The sequence below is a fragment of the Xyrauchen texanus genome, chromosome 34 (genome assembly GCF_025860055.1).
Source record: "Xyrauchen texanus isolate HMW12.3.18 chromosome 34, RBS_HiC_50CHRs, whole genome shotgun sequence".
NCBI classification, from domain to species: domain Eukaryota; kingdom Metazoa; phylum Chordata; class Actinopteri; order Cypriniformes; family Catostomidae; genus Xyrauchen; species Xyrauchen texanus.
Genome location: NC_068309.1, coordinates 4,803,668 through 4,819,109, shown reverse-complemented (window position 1 = coordinate 4,819,109; position 15,442 = coordinate 4,803,668). Strand labels below are relative to the sequence as shown.

Here is a 15,442-nt window from a genome sequence, read left to right as displayed (position 1 = left end):
TTTCCTCAGAAATGTTTAATTCACCAAAAAAAACGAAAAAAAAAAAATCTAAAATGTTTTTTTTTTTTTGAGAGAGAGATAGAAAACTAAATCAGATAGGGTTAAAATATATATATATATATATATATATATATATATATATATATATATATATATATATATATATATATATATATATATATATATATATATATATATATATATATATATATATATATATATATTCGGAGAGAAAAAAGGTAATTGGCTCAGGAAGGCCCCTAGGACACCTAAAAAAAAAAAAAATATTCACAGAGTGAAATTTCCCCCCCAATGTAGTTCATGGCTTCCATACAATACAAAGGACAGGTAGCATAGCTTTTTGCCTTAAAAAGTATTTCGAATTCAGAAGTGAATGCTATCAGCTTGTCTATATGGGTCTGTGTAGGAGCTCCTCAAGAACACAGGGGCAGTAGATATTAATGTACATGTCACTCGATCCTGTAAAAGCAGCATGTATGCAATTAAGCAAAAAAACAAAACAAAAACACATTTTTTTCTGCTTTTACACTGCTAAAATTGCTTGAGTTCAAACAATGATGTGTTTAAACTAATTTATTTATGATATTTGACTGAGGCCTTGTTACAGCTTTTACATTTCTATTGTGATTCTACAGACATTTGCATGACACTTGATTGTAATTGTTTTAATGTAATTGTTTTAGGTTTTGACTTGTTTATTGTAATGCATGTTCCTTTGTGGTCCATATTTAGACGTCAGAATATGATTGTTGTTGTCGTTTTTGTAAATGAAAATTTCATTGACATAATTACAGATAAAACTATAAATAACTGCTTTAATTTGCATCAACACACCAGTTGATAATCGGTCACAACTGTGATCTTTACAACAAAATATCCCAGCATACACCTTGTTACAATACTGTAAAAAAACAAAACAAAGGACGGATATCTATTGCATGTATTAAAAAAATCATTTCTTTTTATTGCAATTGTTTGACTTTTTCTATGTTGAATATGTTTTGATAACTTTGAAGGTTGTTTTAACTCATTTGCTGGAAGGAACATTTTTGAAGAATTGCTGTAAATATTATTTTTCAGATTTAGCTGTCACTGATTGGTTTATGTATGAACTGTGGTTTGAATAACGGTCCATTTTTTCTTTATCAAACAAGCTCTACCTTTTCTATATTGTATGAATCACACTGGGTACACAAAGAATGCTAAACAATGAGTTAAATTAAATAAACTGTATTTCTACTAACTGCAACTGTAAAAACAAACTGTTTATTCATTATTTAACTCTAACTAGCGCAGCGAGAATTGACGCCGACTATCACCGCCGGAGTCACAAGTTTGAATCCAGGGTGTGCTGAGTGACTCCAGCCAGGTCTCCTAAACAACCAAATTGGCCCGGTTGCTAGGGAGGGTAGAATCACATGGGGTAACCTCCTCGTGGTCGCTATAATGTGGTTCTCGCTCTCGGTGGGGCGTGTGGTGAGATGTGCATGGATACCGCGGAGAATAGCATGAAGCCTCCATACGCACTACGTGATAAAATGCACGGATTGATGGTCTCAGACGTGGAGGCATCTGAGATTCGTCCTCCACCACCCGGATTGAGGCGAGTACGCCACCACGAGGATTTAAGAGCGCATTGGGAAATGGGAGAAAATCTAATCTGAGTCTTCAGGTGACAGAAACGAGCCTTTATTAATTCTGTATGTAAAATAGAGCTATTCAAAAACAATTCACATTTTATGTTAAGAAAGAAAAACTATTTGGTCCAATTACAAAATTGTATACTTAAACCTTGATTGTTGTCCAGGCTTTGAAAAAGGCTTTTCAGTGTCCATACATTTAACTTTCACTGTCCTTCTGAAAGTGTTATTGGTAACTCGTGTTGTCAGGCACGTTGAAATGCGATCTGTTGATGCTTACATATAGAGGGAAGGGAAGGGCAGCTCTTCTGTTGGTTGTAGCCTGAGAGAGAAAGACAGATTCACTTTAAAACTTGACACGAGAACACCAAGCGACGCGCTTTCATGATACTTGGGCCGCGTTACCCAGCATGCATTGTTCTTACCAGTTCTCAGGGCTCCAAACGGTGTTTTGTGACTCCATCACGTGAAAGGTGTAAACGTGGCGTGAAGCATCAGATGTGTTTTCAGCACTACGGTGGACCACTTCCCCGTGAATAAGAACTGCTCCACCTGCAGCCATAAATATATCAGAAAAGGTGTACACTGCCAAAACCACAGTTTCCCTCCCAAAATAAAGCAACCAAATATATCTATAAGGGTCAACCAACTATAAAAATGTCCCTTTAAACAAAAGATAAATGAATGGAATACCTGTGTGCTGCTTACCGCGTACTGGCTATTTAAAAAAAATAGTATGCAAAGCTGAATTCTCATTAACTCACCCTTTTTAATCGGAGCTGGAACGAACAGTTTGTCGTCGTAATTCTGCTCTCGTCCAATGAAATCAGTCAGAGGAAACGTGCCTTTAGGTGTCCGAACCATTCGTCTGGTGATTCCATCTGGATAAGAGCCACACAAACTCATGTTTAAAATAAATATTGTATAAGTCGATTTTGCCGATACCGATTGCTAAGGTGGTGGAAAAGACAGATATCCGATTAATCGATTATAGAATGGAAAAACAATTCTTAGTCTTTCCTTACTATGAAGGGGACAGACACCGAGGCTACAAGAGGCCAAAATGAATAAAATCCCTAAAGCAGTTTAGTGTGCAATCAAAATGTCAATATATGGAATATGGATTGGTGGTGATGTAGTGGTCTAAAGCACATAACTGGTAATCTGGTAATCAGAAGGTTGCTGGTTTGATCCCCACAGCCACCACCATGGTGTCCTTGAGCAAGGCACTTAACTCCAGGTTGCTCCGGGGGGATTGTCCCTGTAATAAGGGCTCTGCAAGTCGCTTTGGATAAAAGTGTCTGCCAAATGCATAAATGTGAAACTTTTAACTATAAACAAGCTTGAAAAACATGGAGGCTCCGTTACAATGCTCTATATGCAACTATATACCAAATTCATCTTTTTATAGCCAAATATATTCACCAGATGAACAGTTTTGTACTGTATACTATATATATATATATTTCACCAGACAGGGTTTATTGGTGAGGAATTAAAAAAATAGGAACCGATATTTGCCGATAACCGTTCCAAAAAGCAACTATCGGCACCGATTAATCGGTGAAACCGATATATCGGTCTAGCTCTTATTTAAAGTAAAAAATAAATAGCAGCTGTAGTTGCTAGAAGTTCAAGAATTCAGTGCCCATGTTTCTGGCATTGCGGGATGTCATTTTGGTGCCTGTAAATTTTACATTTCACTAATAAGTATTTAATAAAATGATGTAATATACCAACTTACTGGAACTACAAAAATGTGCTTAGTACTTTTAATTGTGCTGTTAACCACCATAATAACACAGGTGATAACACAAAAAGCCACATTATTACTTAGAACAAATCCGGATTAAATACAAGCTCAATCGACAGCATCTGTGGTATAATGTTGATTATTGCAAAAATACATTTTCTTAAAATAAAATAAAAATTAAAAAAAGCACTTACAATGGAATTGAATGGGGACCATTTTTGGAGGGTTTAAAAGGCAGAAATTTGAAGCTTGTAATATTATTAAAAACACATTAATTATGTTGAAGTAAATAGGACTACAGGGTTTATGGTGTCACATCGTCATGGCAATGAAGTTGTAAAATTGGCTATAACTTTACACAGAAAAGGTAAGTTAGCAGTTTCATCACACTAAAATCATGTTAACACACAATGTTTATATCATGTGACTATACTCTTGAAACAGTGAGTATTTTAAAGTTTACGTATTGGCCCCATTAACTTCATTGTAAGTGCCTAATAAATAAAAAAAAAGAGGGATGAGTCGAAATTAATTGTTGTGGTAACTTGTTTTGAATTGAAAGTTCATCAAGAGTGATTCTTAATGGAGCAATGTATAGACAGTGCATAAGTCACCCCCTGGGTAACACACGTGACACTAAAATAATGTAAAAAACTTTGGCGTTTTTCACCGCAATAGTTTACTGTAAAAGTACCTATATTGTCTTGTTAAACATAAACAATATTTTCACTGTTAACCTTAAGGTAAATCACTTTTGTTTTGACAGTGTACACTGATTCAGATGCAAACAAAGCTCAGATGGATCTCAGACAGATGATGATGCAAACATGTAAAATATCCTAAACTCATCTAACATCTGTGCACCTACTGTTATGTGATCCTGGTATGAACCATAAACAGCCGTTCTCCAGGGTAGCATCTTCCAGAGCGATCCAGACGCCCATCACTCTGCCCAGAGGCTCAGTGTACAGGAAAGTGGCATCCTGATGAGGTGTCACTAAACACAAAAATGGCTGTGTATGGAATAACGTTCAAGCATACTCAACCATCCTACATCCTATAACACTCATTCCATTTCTGCAGTGTATATACCGTGCACAATATACACATTTTCTATATGCATGGAAAACCCTTGACCTTACATTTGGAGTGTGATGAATGAATCTCTTTATGTATTCATTACTGAGCCTTTTTTTTATTATTATTATTTTACTAAATTGGATTATAAAGGCAAAGTAGACATTTTAATTGTTAACTGGATGTCTCTCGCAGAATTAATCATGCAACGCAGTGAAGTCATGTGACAATAATGTAGCATAATACCGTTTTACAGTTGCGAGACAAAGTATGTGAACCCTTTGGAATTACCTCCATTTATATTTAAATGTGTCTTAAAATCTGGGTTGACCTTCATCTCAGTTACAATAATGAACAAAATTGTTTTAACTAATAACACAAAGATTACTGTATTGCTGTTGTACATATTACATACATTGTGACAACAAAAGCTAATTCGAGTCAGGCGTTGGCAAACCTGGCATCCAAATAATGAAACAAGATTGGGGGTGTGGGTTAGAGCTACTTTGACTTATAAAAAGCACTCAAATATTTTAGGTTTGCGGTTCGTGGACCATGCCTCGCAAAAAAAGAGATATCAAAAGACCTACAATCAATAACTGTTGCTTTGTATAAAGCTTGAAAAGGTTACACATTTTTCTCGAAGAGCTTAGATATTCATGTGAGATGATTTAGTACTATAGGTACTCTCCCTAGAAGTGGCCGTCCAGCCAAAGGGCACATCACAGAATGATCAATGAGGTAAACAAGAACCCTAGAGTGCCAGATAAAGACTTGAAGTGATCATTGGGACTGGTTAACATCTCTGTTCATGACTCTACTATAGGGAAAACATTACCCAAGCATGGTGTTCATGGCAGGACACCACGAAGGAAGCCACTGCTTTCCAACAAAAACATTGCAGCACACCTGAAGTTTGCCAAAGACCATCTTTATCACCAGCTCTATCACCAAGAAAGCCCAGCAGCGTCTCTACTTTCTTCGAAGGCTGAGGAAAGCACATCTCCAAACCCCCATCCTCACTACATTCTATAGAGGGACTATTGAGAGCATCCTGAGCAGCTGCATCACTGCCTGGTTTGGGACTTGCTCCGTTTCGGACCGCAAAGCCCTGCAGAGGATAGTGAGGACAGCTGAGAAGATCATTGGGGTCTCTCTTCCCTCCATCAAAGACATTTACAAAAAAACACTGTATCCGCAAAGCAACCAGCATTGTGGGCGACCCCACACACCCCTCACACAAACTCTTTACCCTCCTGCCGTCTGGCAAGAGGTACCGAAGCATTCGGGCCCTCACGGTCAGACTGTGTAACAGCTTCTTCCCCCAAGCCATCAGACTTCTCAATACTCAGAGACTGGTTTGACACACACGTGTCCTGAGTTGCACTTTAATTACTGTCACTTTATAACTGTCTGCTACCTCAATAACTGCTATGTGCATAGAACATTATCTCATAGTATGTTATGTTTACATTTTTTTTTTAGAAACTGTCATCTTTTTGCACTACTGTGTACTGGTCGGCGCTGCACTGTCTATTGTCCTGTTCATTGTCAGTAATTTGTTTTACTGTCCTGTACTTTTTGCACATGTTTGCACGTGCACTTTATATAGGTATATATAGGTATTTTATTTCGTTTTGTAGTCTCATGTGGTCCTGTGTTGGTCCTTTGTTGTTTTTATGTAGCACCATGGTCATGGAGGAACGTTGTCTCGTTTTGCTGTGTACTGTACTAACTGTATATGGTTGAAACGACAATAAAAACCACGTGACTTGACTTGACACGCCACAACGCTACTGAGAAAATATTTTGTGCACTGATGAAACTAAGGTTGAATTGTTTGGGAAGAACACACAGCACTATGTATGGTGTAAAAATGGCACCACATACCAACATCATCCCAACAGTGAATTACGGTGGAGGAATCATCATGATTTGCTGCCTTGACCACTTGCCATCACTGAGGGACAAATGTATTCCAAAGTTTATCAAGATATATACAGGACAATGTCAGGGTGGCTGTGCACCAGCTGAAGCTTAGTAGAAGTTGGGTGATGCAGCAGGACAATGACCCAAAACACTGACGTAAATCCACTACGGAGTGGCTTAAATAAAGAAAATACACCTTTTAAAGTGGCCCAGACCTTAACCCAATAGAGATGCTGTGGAATGACCTCAAGAGAGCCGTTCACACCAGATATCATAAGAATATGTCTGAGCTGAAGCAGTTCTGTAAGGAAGAATGGTCCAAGATTCCTCCTGAACGTTGTGCGGTCTAATCCGCAGCTACAGGAAACACTTGGTTGAGTTTATTACTGCCAAAGCAGGATCAACCAGTTATTAAATCTAAAGGTTAACTTCATTTTTCCACAGCACTGTGAATGTTTAATGGGATGTGTTCAGTAAAGTCATGAAAGATTATAATTGTGTGTGTGTTATTAGCTTAAGCACATTGTGTTTGTCTACACTTGTGACTTTGATGAAGATGAGATCACATTTTATGACCAATTAATGCAGAAAACCAGCCAATTCCAAAGGGTTCACATACTTTTCTTGCCACCGTAAATGTTTATAATTTTCAAAAAGGTATACAGTGTGTAGTGTGCAGTGTGCAGTACACTAGTATAACATTTCAAACATAACCAGTGTGTTTTGGTATTACTTTGCCATTGGCTTAAGATGTAGGAGCGGCTGTCTTACCTTCTCCCCCAATTCTTGGTTGCTATTGAAAAGAACATTTACAGTAGAGGTGAGAAATGAAATGTATGTAGGTGCAAATGTATAAGGATGCAGGACTGAAGTAGCAGACACAAGTTAACTGTACCTTAAAGATATACATGCTCTGCAGGATCACTGGATTTATCAGGCCGAGTTTCCTACCCAGGTTCTGCAGAAGAGGGACAATCAAACACAAACATACTCCATACGACACTTTATGCTGCCCTGAAGTGTCCAAAAAATTTTCAAAGATTGAGGTGAAAATGTACATGAATGCATACGGAAAAGTGTACAGTATTTACCATTTTTAAATCACCTTTCAACATGTTTGCAGTTCAATAAACAGTCCAACAGCTTGACGTTATGTCAACTACCCATTCAAACTCTTTCTATAGTTTATGACAAGACTTAATGTATCAAATCAAGTGGGGTTTGGTTTTAAAATATTGGTGTTTTCATGCAAGTTTGGCCATTACTTGAACTTTTGGTGAGTGTGTGACGGTCTTAAACAGCGGCTCATAAGCATGTAGAGCTGTGGGAAAGAGAACATTACAAATATTGAGGAGAATAATAAGTTATATAAAAAAAAACTGTCTCATTATGTTCTTAAAAACACTCACCGTGTCCGATTTTGTTCAGGGAACGTTCTCTAGGTACAATGAACTCTCCTGAAAACACAAGAGTTTTAGGACATGGTGAAATTCCCGAGGGATTTTAACGTCTCGGCACGATAGACAAAGCAACTCAACTACAAACCTCTCTCATCAAACACTCCCTTCTCAAAGAAAAATCGAACCTGGTCTCCGCTTGTGATGAAGTAGTCTGCATTTCCCTGGAGAAGGATAAACAATATAACATGGTATGACTGAGTTGACAGTCGTTTTATTGACTGATGCTTTTACATGGTTTCTAGTTGAAGCCAGTTTAACTGAATTATATTTGGGTGAGATCGACCTTGTAGACCATCTTAGTCAACCTGGTTAGGACCAAGCGTGCCGCACAAGCCCTCAAAAGTGAAGCCAAAACGTCTCGATCGCCCCCCGGTGGCTGGTCCTAGTATAGGTCATAAACCCCGCCTCCCCATGTTATTCAACGGGACGTGAGACCAACTAAACAATTAAATTACACTTCACATATCTTTTTTCCAAAGATAGTTTCTGTCAGTTACTGTCAGATTCTATCACGTTGATGTCATTTCAAGTGTTTGTTTTCAAAATAAGTTTGTTTTAGTTATTTGATGCTATAAAAGCGCTGCTGTGACATCATGATTGACAGCTGTGATTGACAGGTTCTCTGAGCTAAGTAGTCACTGAAGCACCAACTGACTTTTTTCAGGATCTTCGGAGGACTGAGGAGATTGGAGCTTTAAATGTAATATCTAAATTTCTATAATTAATTATTTCACACCGTCATAAGTCAAAAGTCAAAAGTGCAGGGGCGTGTGCTTGCGATTGATTCAGCGAGAGTGAGGGCGGGGCCTCGATTTCGCGGCTTTACTTCCTGCTCACTACTGCACAGGTCTGGTCCCGAAATCGCAACTGCGCAGACTCAAGTCCCAAGATGTCAGCACCATATCGGGACACTGGCGGCTTCAGTTCTCACCAATGGAAAAGAGCGAAGGGGCGTCGGCCATCTTTTTTTACAGTCTATGGTTAGGACTGGTAGACCAACTTTGGATTAGCTGGGAAAAAACAAAACCATCTATGTTGTTCGAAAAACCAACTTGACCACTTAAGGATGGTATGGCCATTAGGGTTGGGCGATGTCCCCTAAATTGGCAGTTGACGATGTTGACAGTAAAACATCGCGATGGGCGATGATATCGTCGGTGGGGCGGGGGTTATATAATTTCATATAATTTTCAAAAATTATATGACAAATTATAATTTCGTTATTTTACTAACCCAACTAATGACTCGTCGGCGCTTTATCAGTAGGTTGCACGACACGTGAAGCATTTTTTTTTTAGCTTTCACTTAAGAAGAGTTGTGCACTTTTTATTTTAATATATCTCTTTACATAAATACTATTTTCCACTTAAAAACTATAATTTCGTTATTTTACTATCCCAACTGACTCATCCGCTTTCCAATAGGTTGCACGTAAGGGGAAAAATATTTCTTCCACTTAAGATGAGTTGTGCACTTTTAAGCACTTTTATTTTAATATATCTCTTTACATAGATATTTTTTTCTACTGAAAAACTATAATTTCGTTATTTTACTAGCCCAACTAATTAGTACTCATCCGGGCTTTTTAATATATTACGCCTAAGAAAAAAAGTCGTCTTTGGGCAGCCTTCTTGCGAAGAGAGCAGCCACAGCCACGCTCACTGATGAGCAAAAGGTGGAGGCAGAAATGACCATGTACCTGCAGGAAATGGCCATTGATGGGGAAGAGGAGCGACAAAAATGTTTCCGTTCATTGCAAGATTAGCACGGAAATATCTGTGCATATGTGCTACCAGTACTCCATCAGAGCTGGTCTTCAGCACAGCGGGTAGTGTAGTTACTCCGATCCGCAGCTTATTAAAACCAGATAAAGTGAATATGTTGGTATTTCTGGCCAGAAACATCGAAATTTAAACATGGTCTATGGTGAAAGATATTAGACTTCTTTACGCATTTTTCAGCCATCCGTTCTGGAGCTATTCGATTTTGTATTGAGCGTTTATTATTTTTAAGCGTTCATTTGTGTAGTTCATATGACCACTTTACAATATTTCAATAACATAATTTATTTTGTAGCCTGTGCTGAAGTTAATTGTGCTGCTAATTATAAGTGAAATGTTAATGCTGAGTTTCGGTCTGAGTGTTGTTCCGTTTTCTTGTTCTTTATTTGTTGTTCTTCTATGTTTTAATAAATGTGTGTTATTCATATTCACCTTGTTTCTTTCATTTGATTTGACATTATGGATTTATGGCCAAGGAAATTTTTCTTTAAAAGTATTAACCAGACAAACGTTATTTGACGTTCGCTGGTCTGGGTTTATCTTACTGCCGCTTCAGTGTACACAAGTGCTATGTGACAATGAGCAAGATTTTCTGAGACACTACAACTACTAATAATTCATTAATAAAGGCTATTTTCTTGTAGCCTACAACATAAAATATTTTAATCTAAATGTACAGTGTAAGTAAGACATGTAAAAAAAAGACAAGAAGCTAACAATGTCAAGATCAATATTTGTGTAGCCTGCCTGACACGGTATTTTCACAGACTAACACGTCACGTCTCTGGCATATACAGTATTTAAAATAGCACATATGCATTAGTTATATTCTCAATTAAATTTACAGAGCAATCCCTGCAAAGTTTTTAGGTTAGAAGAGACTAGGATTAGTGAGTCACACTAGCAAGACTCGCAAAAGGGGGCGTGGCATCACGATGGTGGCTCTACATCGTGATGTTGGTCAGCCATCACGATGGACGATGATATCGTCCATCGGCACAACCCTAATGGACATACTGAAATTACAGCTTAGAGATAAGATAAACTGGTTTAGTTGGTGGCCAAATTTAATGGCCCAGATGAAACCATCTTGTTATGTTTTTGGAGCTTTCCTGTTGGTTTTAGCTGGTCACTAATTATGGCTACACTGGTCAAGCTGGTCTACCTGTAACAATAACCAACATGACCAGGATGGCCATCTTTACCCATCCAAAACCAGTTAAGAGCATCTAGGAATTTAAACTGGTCCAAATAGGTTGGTATAGTATTTAAGTATTCCAGCATTTATAACCATACTAGGGAACTACACCTCATTGGTACATACACCTAGGGTCAATAGTCTTACCTGCATCTGTACCCATAAACATTTGGTTGCATGTGAGAGGCAAAATGTAGGAAGAAAATATAATGAATCTATTTTAAATGCTTGTTGATTGTAGAAGACGAATTTTACGTATTATTTTGGCATGCAGTGTACCTGTGATTTGAGCTGATCATCATGGTCAGTAGAAAACTGCGTCCTGCAGTGTGCAGGTACGTCCATGCACTCGATAATCTCACTCATGCGTACCCGTAGAGAGTCACATTCCTCTGGGGACAGAAACCCCTCCAGCACCAGATACCCATCCTCTCGGTACTACAAAATAAAAGCGCATCTCAGAAGCGGATTTACCTAAGAAGGACATGATCCTGGACAAAGTTACTTTCGAGACAAGTGAGTACACTTGCTATTTTTTATGGATACATAAATGACATATAAGTACAGCTCCTAACTACTTAAATGCAGGAAAGACAGATATCTCCAAAATAGTTGGTCAAGATTAGGATCAAAATCATATGTCAAATCAGCAGTTAAATGATATCATGAATTGTGCTTTTTGAAAAACATTTTTTGAGCTCAGATCACATTAAAAACTGCATTTTTAGGCCGGTCTGCCTAATGCACATGCACATTCTTGAGTTGACTGAGAGGCAATGTCTGTATCTAAAAAGGTGATTGGCTGTTTTGCCTGTAAGGCGGGGCTTCCTTATCTCCACCTGCCATATTGGCGTTCCAATTTCTCCCATTCATTTGAATGCAAGTGGTCCATCTTAAGCTAAACAATCTTTGTCCTGTATCAGCGTCTTTCTGGAACAGCATTCCTATCAACCAATCAGTATTGTCTGATTTAGGGACTACTTAGAGAGGTTAGAGTTAAAGCCTGGAACAACATTTTTTATTTGGCACCATGATAATGCCATGTTTTCTTTGAAGCACCAAGAGTGCAATGTATTAACTATGGTACATGAATATGGTAATTAATCTGTAGTATGGTATTAATAACTGATGCCCTCACTAGTACATTCTGGTACTACAACATAATCAACATTTTTAGTCACCCAGAGGGTAATGTTAGTCTAATTAAGTTGTACATGTCAAAATTAATATATGCTGGAAAAACAAAATGTAACAAACTTAAAAATATGCTGTTTTGGCATCAGATAAAAGTTGCTTGAAACGCTAGTTACCAATTAATCACAAAGACTATTTAGCCCAAGACAGACCACTTGTATAAAAATGAATGGGAGAAATTGGAATGCCCAATATGGTGGATATACAAAAGAAAGTCCCGCCTTACAGGTAAAAGAGCCAATCACATTTTAGATAAAGAACTTGAGAACGCCCACGCGCATTAGCTGGACCAGATTTAAAAAAAAAAAAATAAGCGTTATAGCATGATTTGAATATATGCTTCTATCCATAGAAAATATCTGCCTGGGGAGCGGAGTGGACTGACTTGCCTTGAAATGAACTTTGCTAAAATGAGCCTGTATTAAAAAAAATCTTGTAATCGAATCCTTCATTGAACCGCACTAAAATCTCAGGATGATATTTGTACACTTAAAACTTGTAACCAGTGTTGTCATGTGGTAAGAAAATGCTTGCCACATGACAACACTGGTTACAATTTCCTTTAGCAGCGGCCTGGAAAATAATTTGCACCTGAATAATGACAGTGATAAACTTTAATAAAGTTGAGTTGAAAAACACAGTGAAGAGTACTGTTGACTCGAGAGCTGCTGTCCTCGGATCAGTGTACTGTTGACTCGAGAGCTGCTGTCCTCGGATCGGTGTACTGTTGACTCGAGAGCTGCTGTCCTCGGATCGGTGTACTGTTGACTCGAGAGCTGCTGTCCTCGGATCGGTGTACTGTTGACTCGAGAGCTGCTGTCCTCGGATCGGTGTACTGTTGACTCGAGAGCTGCTGTCCTCGGATCGGTGTACTGTTGACTCGAGAGCTGCTGTCCTCGGATCGGTGTACTGTTGACTCGAGAGCTGCTGTCCTCGGATCGAGTGTACTGTTGACTCGAGAGCTGCTGTCCTCGGATCGAGTGTACTGTTGACTCGAGACTGCTGACTGACTCAATGTACTGTTGACTCGAGCTGTCCTCGGATCAGTGTACTGTTGACTCGAGAGCTGCTGTCCTCGGATCGAGTGTACTGTTGACTCGAGAGCTGCTGTCCTCGGATCAGTGTACTGTTGACTCGAGAGCTGCTGTCCTCGGATCAGTGTACTGTTGACTCGAGAGCTGCTGTCCTCGGATCGGTGTACTGTTGACTCGAGAGCTGCTGTCCTCGGATCGGTGTACTGTTGACTCGAGAACTGCTGTGACTGACTCAATGTACTGTTGACTCAAGAACTGCTGTCCTCGGATCAGTGTACTGTTGACTCGAGAACTGCTGTCCTCGGATCAGTGTACTGTTGACTCGAGAGCTGCTGTCCTCGGATCAGTGTACTGTTGACTCGAGAGCTGCTGTCCTCGGATCAGTGTACTGTTGACTCGAGAGCTGCTGTCCTCGGATCAGTGTACTGTTGACTCGAGAGCTGCTGTCCTCGGATCAGTGTACTGTTGACTCGAGAGCTGCTGTCCTCGGATCAGTGTACTGTTGACTCGAGAGCTGCTGTCCTCGGATCAGTGTACTGTTGACTCGAGAGCTGCTGTCCTCGGATCAGTGTACTGTTGACTCGAGAGCTGCTGTCCTCGGATCAGTGTACTGTTGACTCAAGAGCTGCTGTCCTTGGATTAGTGTACTGTTGACTCAAGAACTGCTGCGAATGACTCAATGTACTGTTGACTCAAGAGCTGCTGTCCTCGGATCAGTGTACTGTTGACTCAAGAACTGCTGTGAATGACTCAATGTACTGTTGACTCAAGAGCTGTAGACTGGATCATCTTCATACATTGATAAAACGGTAATACAATCAAGTCATTAACAAATTTCCAATATGTTTTATTTGTTAAACTCTGTTGTTCAGCAAAATACACCTGAAACATACATTTCACCCTTAATCACACACACATGCTCAATATCAGAAGCTCATCTGTTCTCATGATGTTGGACGCCTCTGAAAGTGGCGATTCTCAGTTCAGTTCAGTTCAGTGTACTGTTGACTGGAGAACTGTTACGAGTGACTCTGCTGACTACAGCTGTTGCGTCCCGAGCGTTCAGTTTGATTTGTGAACAAGCAAAGAAGAGTTGGATTTCGATTCGGAGTGCCAGGCACATCCGAAGACAGGTTAAGATAGAGTAACTTGTGGATCAGTGTTGACTCGAGAAGTGCATAATAGTTATTCCATATGCACGTGCTTGCGCAAATAGTTTCGTGCATAATATTGATTATCAAAATGCAAAACAAAATCTTGACTGACACCAGCAGCTAGAAAAGCTTGTTTTGCTGCGGTCCTGATTCAAAGTAAAAATCTTACTTTGAAAAATCATTTATAACCTGGTGCTATAGATTTGCGCGCAGTCTAGATGTTGTTTCTTACCTTCTGGACGTCTTGATCTGAAAACACCTCCATGTTTAAGATGATGATCTGAGATGGAGCCTAATCTCTCTCTCTCTCTCTCTCTCTCTCTGAGCAACCACGTGTCAAATTCCATTCGACTGTAACCCTGGTGATGCAATAATTGGATTTTGAACATTAACTCTTTCACAAGTCATTGACAGGGTTCAGTTGAACCTAAAAGTTATATATATGCCCCTGGCAACCTTAATTCCAGGTAAATACTCACCTTATAGTGAAGAGTGGAGACAGGTCGATCTGTTGATAACGTGCAGGATTGCATGCAAAATATACTTTTATTGAGCCTTTTGTGGCTGGTTTAAAGTCTCACAATTATTTTATAATACTTTTATATGCAGACTACTTTACCGATACATTTATAAATCTGGAGCCTTTAGCTAGAAACGATTATTTGCATGGATAACTTTTTAAAAGGCATGACACTTTCAGTTTTAGGGTTATATTTTGAGTTAATGCATCAAACTGCGCATAATATATGTTCCTTTTCTTCTTCTTGATAGCACAATTTCACTCCAATGAATCATAAACACCCACAAAGTGAATGGTTTGAACGTTTTACAGAATTCCTTTCAATGCATTATACTAATAAACTAGATTTAAAAGTTTGTAGTCAAATTTTAGGTTGTCTTGAAAAAGCCTGTTAATGCAGCTGTATAACATAAAGAAGAGTCAGATATGCGAGTGCAGCTCTGCAAATGTATTAACAACAGAACAGCGCGAGGACAACAGAACAAAGCAATCGATTGCCGATCGCATGATTCATTACATACCGTAACAGCCTATTCTGAAAGTTTAAGATACACAAGACAGACAGATAGAAAAGCGTGACAGACAAATGATAGATAGGCACACAGACAGATATATGGATGGATAGATAGTCCTATGTGGTTGCTAGGCAGTTCCAAGGGCATTCTGGGTGGTTGCTAGGCC

General features: G+C 39.0%; 1 protein-coding gene across 1 annotated transcript; it reads right to left on the bottom strand.

The window, feature by feature from the left end:
* Window positions 1-231: 231 nt before the first annotated feature.
* phyhd1 (phytanoyl-CoA dioxygenase domain containing 1) lies at window positions 232-15,188 on the bottom strand. The gene is made up of 12 exons (XM_052103611.1): window positions 14,721-15,188; window positions 14,474-14,600; window positions 11,139-11,297; window positions 7,966-8,041; window positions 7,830-7,877; window positions 7,686-7,741; window positions 7,316-7,378; window positions 7,192-7,213; window positions 4,283-4,411; window positions 2,426-2,542; window positions 2,087-2,213; window positions 232-1,983 (listed from the first exon to the last, which is right to left on the bottom strand). The coding sequence occupies exons 2-12, from the start codon at window positions 14,504-14,506 to the stop codon at window positions 1,938-1,940; spliced, it is 876 nt and encodes a 291-aa protein (XP_051959571.1). The 5' UTR covers window positions 14,507-14,600; window positions 14,721-15,188; the 3' UTR covers window positions 232-1,937.
* Between the last annotated feature and the right edge of the window lie 254 nt (window positions 15,189-15,442).